This window comes from Mastomys coucha, unplaced genomic scaffold (assembly GCF_008632895.1).
Source record: "Mastomys coucha isolate ucsf_1 unplaced genomic scaffold, UCSF_Mcou_1 pScaffold4, whole genome shotgun sequence".
Classification (NCBI taxonomy): domain Eukaryota; kingdom Metazoa; phylum Chordata; class Mammalia; order Rodentia; family Muridae; genus Mastomys; species Mastomys coucha.
In genome coordinates this window covers 21,758,944-21,763,907 of record NW_022196910.1, presented here as the reverse complement: position 1 = coordinate 21,763,907, position 4,964 = coordinate 21,758,944, and the positions used below count along the sequence as shown (strand labels likewise).

The 4,964-nt window shown below is 44.0% G+C and overlaps 1 protein-coding gene across 1 annotated transcript in view; it reads right to left on the bottom strand.

Annotated features, from left to right (window-relative positions):
• Positions 1-4,964, bottom strand: part of Nr2c1 (nuclear receptor subfamily 2 group C member 1) — a 56,764-nt gene that overhangs the window by 39,496 nt on the left and 12,304 nt on the right. The window contains exon 3 of the mRNA XM_031349132.1: positions 180-374. Coding sequence (XP_031204992.1) covers positions 180-374 — 195 coding nt within the window. The remainder of the gene's footprint in view (positions 1-179; positions 375-4,964) is intronic.

The following is a 4,964-nucleotide window of genomic DNA, read 5'->3' as shown; positions in this document are numbered from 1 at the left end:
TTTTTTTTTTTTTTTTTTTTTTTATAAAAAGATAGTTGTAGTGCTCCTGGGTAAACTACTAAGCCTATTAAATTATATCAAGAGCTCATCACTAAATATAGTTATTAGGATATTGGCCAAGAGTTCTAGTTTCTTCTTTGAGATCGACTTGTCTAGAGACATCTTTTACCATCGTTTACCTGGAGGTGTGGTGCGGACAGGTCAGGACTGGTAAAGAACAACTGGTTGACACCCGCGGCATCTGGAGTTGTGAGGAAGACTTTCCCTGGGCCGGAACCCTCGTGGTTTGCCAGAATGAACTGTTTGCCCTGCGTGCTGTGGTCAAGTGCTGTCACGATTTGGATTTTCTGTCCAGTCTGCTGCTCTGTAACAATCTAACACAACCATGGCACATTAGTAATTGGTCCAACTCAGTCAGGTGTGTTTGCTTTTTGAGACTGGTCTGGCTATGTAGTCAGACTGGCCTCGAACCCAGGACCTGCTGCCTCAGCCTTCCGAGTACCAGAGAACGGGGATGGACTACCATGCCTGACTTTTGTTTTCTTTAATGAATCAATTTTAACCTCAAAACAAAGCTAGAAAAGCCAGTTATATACCTTTTAAATGGCAGCACTACTTCTAATGAAATTCTGCTAGAAGCGAGCATGTGTGAAATTTGTAAGGGTACAACGGCAAAGTTAGCTGACATCACTGTTTTGATTTCTTCCTTCTTCACAGCTTCTCACTTAGACCACTGGTTCTCAGCCTGTGGGTCCCAACCCCTTTGGGGAATGCAAGCGGCCCTTTCACAGGGCTCACCTCAGACCATCGAAAACACAGAGATTTACATTACGATTCACAAAAACAAAATTATAATTACAAAGTAGCAACGAAGATAATATTATGGTTGGTCACAACATGAGGAACTGCGTTAAACGGTTGCAGCATCAGGAAGGTCAAGAACCACACTGGCTTAGACTAACAACGATTTGTTGTTCTGGGTCCTTGGATACATCTGTGAAAAAGGGAAAGTCTTTGCCCTCACAGAACTTGCACTTCAGTGGGGAAAGACAGATAACTCATCAGTGTTGTAGGTACCCTTAGTGCCATGGAAGAAACAAAGCAAAGAAAGGTGGAAGATGGAGGGAGGGAGGGTGGGAGGGAGAAACTCTTTAAGGGGTGACATGTTTTTCTGTGCAGAGGTAAACGAGTAAAACGCAGTCAGCATTAGAACTCCAGAGCATCCCAGACACAGGAAATGGAGCACACAGGATACTCTGAGGAATCAGGGTATGTTTTATCTATCTGAGGGACAAATCCCATCAAGGGAGCCTTGTGAATGACAGGCAGCAGAGAACAGATTATGGCAGGCAATGGGAACCTGAGTGACAGCTGAGGGCAGAGAGTGTGGGGTTTCCTATGATCCCCAAAGCCTAGATTTCCCACCACATAAAGCAGAGGCACACCTTAGGGCAGTGGCTCTCAACCTTCCTAATGCCGCGACCCTTTAACACAGTTTCCTCATGTTGTGGTGACATTTCATTGCGACTTCATAACTGTAGTCTGCTTCTGTTATGCATTGTAATGTAACTATTTGATATGAAGGATATCTGATATGGAACCTCCAGAGGAGTTGAGACCCACAAGTTTGAGAACCACTGCCCTAGGGTTTGACACAGAGGAGTGGCAGACTTCACTTTGGAAAAAAGGGTCTTTTACATTTAGTATGAAGAAGACTTGAAATGTTTGAGAGTAAAATTAAGGGACGGACAGGAACGTTGAAACTGTCGAGATGTGCTTGCACATACAGACAGCGACACTGGCAGGGAAGAGAGCACGCAGTACTGAGGATGAGAGGGATTAGCCTGGATTAGGTAAACACCTGGGATGCTGTAGTGAGAATTCTGGTTTCTTTAAAAACCCAGTTATGTTATGTGACTGCTTTTGTTTTAATTCCAGGTGTGGGATATAGGGCTGCTTCACTTTGTCCACAGCCTTTGTTAACTCTGATTGTCTCATGCTTTAGGAGGGGCATGATTTTTGCCAGCTCCAGATAGTTCAATTCTGGAGTCTCTAGGGCAGAAATAAACGCCAGAGCCTGGAGAAGGGCTGGAGGCTCTCTGAAGAGGAGGAACAGGAAAAGGATAGAGGAAGAGGAGTAGGAGGAGGGGGAGGAGGAGGAGGGGGAGGAGGAGGAGAAGGGGGAGGGGGAGGGGGAGGAGGAGCCGGCAGCAGGCTGGCTGCTGCTGTTAGTTGCTATTGTTGCAGTTTGACAAGAAGTTGGAGCTACCCTGAATTTCAAATATTGGACTGGCCCTAAGAAATATGACACCCTATAGAATCTATAGAAGTCTATGCCCCCTTTCTCCTCTAACCTTCTTTCTCTCCTCCCTAGTGTTGTGGGGCTGGAGGGATTAGGGCAGAATGAGGGTTGGAAGGCAGGTAGAGATAAGAACCCAGTAAGTAGCTTACACAAGTACATCAGCAGGATGTGCTGATGACTGGGAGGTTAGTCAAGGGTGGTGGAACACGGGCTGAGCAGTAAGGACGAGTGGCCTCTGCTATGACAGGACAGTCTATGCCAGAGTGATGCATGAAGGAGAGAACTCTCTCAACAATGACAACTTTTATGACAAATCAAGTAGTTCCTAAAATAAACCTTATTAAGCTGATTTAACACTTGACCCAACTTTCAAGTTTGTTTCAATATTTTTTTCTACTTTTCTGAAATTATTTTGTGTGCAAAATTTGAAAGTAGGTTCTGGATGGCTAATGAAGCTTTTTGTATGGATTACAGTTGCTATCATTTTAACTTTCTTTGTTGAACATTAGATTGGATTAGGTAAGTACTTCTTTCTACCAAGTCTGGATAACTTTGTTTTGTTTTTCATGGTCTCAATTATATTTTTTCATAGGCATCTCTAACAATTCTAGGCTCTAACTTCAATAACTTTCAGCATCCTACAGAAATTAGCTTTCAAACTCCAGTTCCTTTGTAACAAATGTTACTGTGTGTCTTACTTAGTCAGGGTTTCAATTGTTGTGATAAAACATCACTACCAAAACAACTTAGAGAGGAAAGGGCTTATACCGTTTATATTTCCACGTCACTGTCCATCATGGACAGAAGTCAGGGCAGAAACTCAAGTGGGGCAGGAACCTGGAGGCAGGAACTGAAGCAGAGGATCCATGCTTACTGGCTTGGTCCTCATGGCTTGCTCAGCCTGCTTGCCATCTTCCAGCATCCAGGTCCATCAAGCTGGGGTGAGACCTTCTGCCCATGGTGGGCTGAACCTTCCCATATCAATCATCCATCAAGAAACCACAGGCTTACCCACAGGCCAAGGCCAATTTTCTCAAATAAGGTTTCCTCTTCCAAAATGATTCTATCTTAAGTTGACATAAAAACTAGCCAGCACACCATGTTTAAGCTGTTGTCTGTTCTATTTCAGATTGTTTCTTTCAACAATACCCATTGTAATTAAAAGTCCAATATTCAGTAGGTTTTTAGAAAAGAGAATTAGATATATGCATGATCTAACTGCCACTGGGTTAAAACATTAGACCCATAAAAGGATATTTATTTAATATAGTACAACAGAATAATTGAAAAGAAAGACAATAAACTTGGTCTTCAATGGAGAAGAACTGTAATTAAGAAAACAATTCTCTAATGTCAGGAGCCAGCTATCATGTCAAATTTGACATTGCAGGGTAAAAGTGCCAAGGAAAAGAACACCCTGACCCTGACTTGACCCCAAGCCAGAGATCAGGGCGGGGAGGGGGGGCGACGACACCCAAAGCATGAAATTCCACCAATCCCTGAACTTCAAGATCAAGTCACAGAATCCCCCCTGAGCTTTCCTCAAGATCAGACCACCTAGAAATCTCTGCAACCCAAGAAACCCTATAGAAACCTACCTCCTGCTCAGTTACCTGCCGCTGAGTTTTTCCCTCCCAGTAAAGCTCTTGTGGGAGGTTTGTTGTGCAGTGCTGTGTGACTCTGTGGTAATCCTTGGCTCCCAGCTGCCAGGGTACTTTTTCCTTCAGAGCTGTGTTACACTAGCACTGGGGACACCTTCCCCCTCACTGGCACACACACCCAGATCAATGACAATAGAAAGGACCCCTATCTGTTGTAGGGGTGGTCCAGTTCAAAGGAGGGACAAGCTAAGAAATGCCATTCTCAAGTGGAACTTTACCAAGTTTCTCCTGGGCTAGAATGACTACAGGGCGAAGCTGTACAATGCTGTGGAAGAGCTCCTGGTGACAGGGGACACTTCTTGCTTTATCTAGACCCACAAATGTGCTCTGGCAAAATGCCCCCAACCCCTGCCCAGGCCCAGGCCTGGGAGCCTTTCCTTTGCATTCATGACCACCTATCTGTAAACCAGTGGGCCACTGGGACAGATCACAGGATCTCCTGTACAACTGCTGAGGGAAGATCCTGAGGCCTGGGGGCCGTATTCTACTTCTACCCTAATTGTCCTATGGAAGTAAAATGAAGAAACTAGGGCAGAAGGAGTTATAATGAAATTTCCAAGATAATTAAAAACCCTTTATTCATTTAAAAACAATTCATATACTGATAGGAAATAACTTATGAAAACTACGTTTATTTCTCCACTAAGTATGTAGGAGTAAGAGTCGTGGTAATTTATATTTCTGTGAACTCTTTTAATGTCTGACTCAGTGAAGTGTAAGTTCATATCTGTCTCTTCATTTGACCTATTAGGATGTGCTGGGTTGGGTTCAGATTTAAAAAGAAAATCCAGTCTCACATAGACAGTATGGGAAAGAAGGGAACGGTTTAACAGCATTTCAGGCTGTGGAAATTGTCCATTGGTACCGTACCAAACCATGGTGTGTAGCTTTGTGAAAGTTAGCTGCAGTGTGGACTCAGGAATTTCGTCATGTATGACTGGAGATCAGAGCAGAGTAGGCAGAGCTCTGAATGACTGGAGATCAGAGCAGAGTGGGCAGAG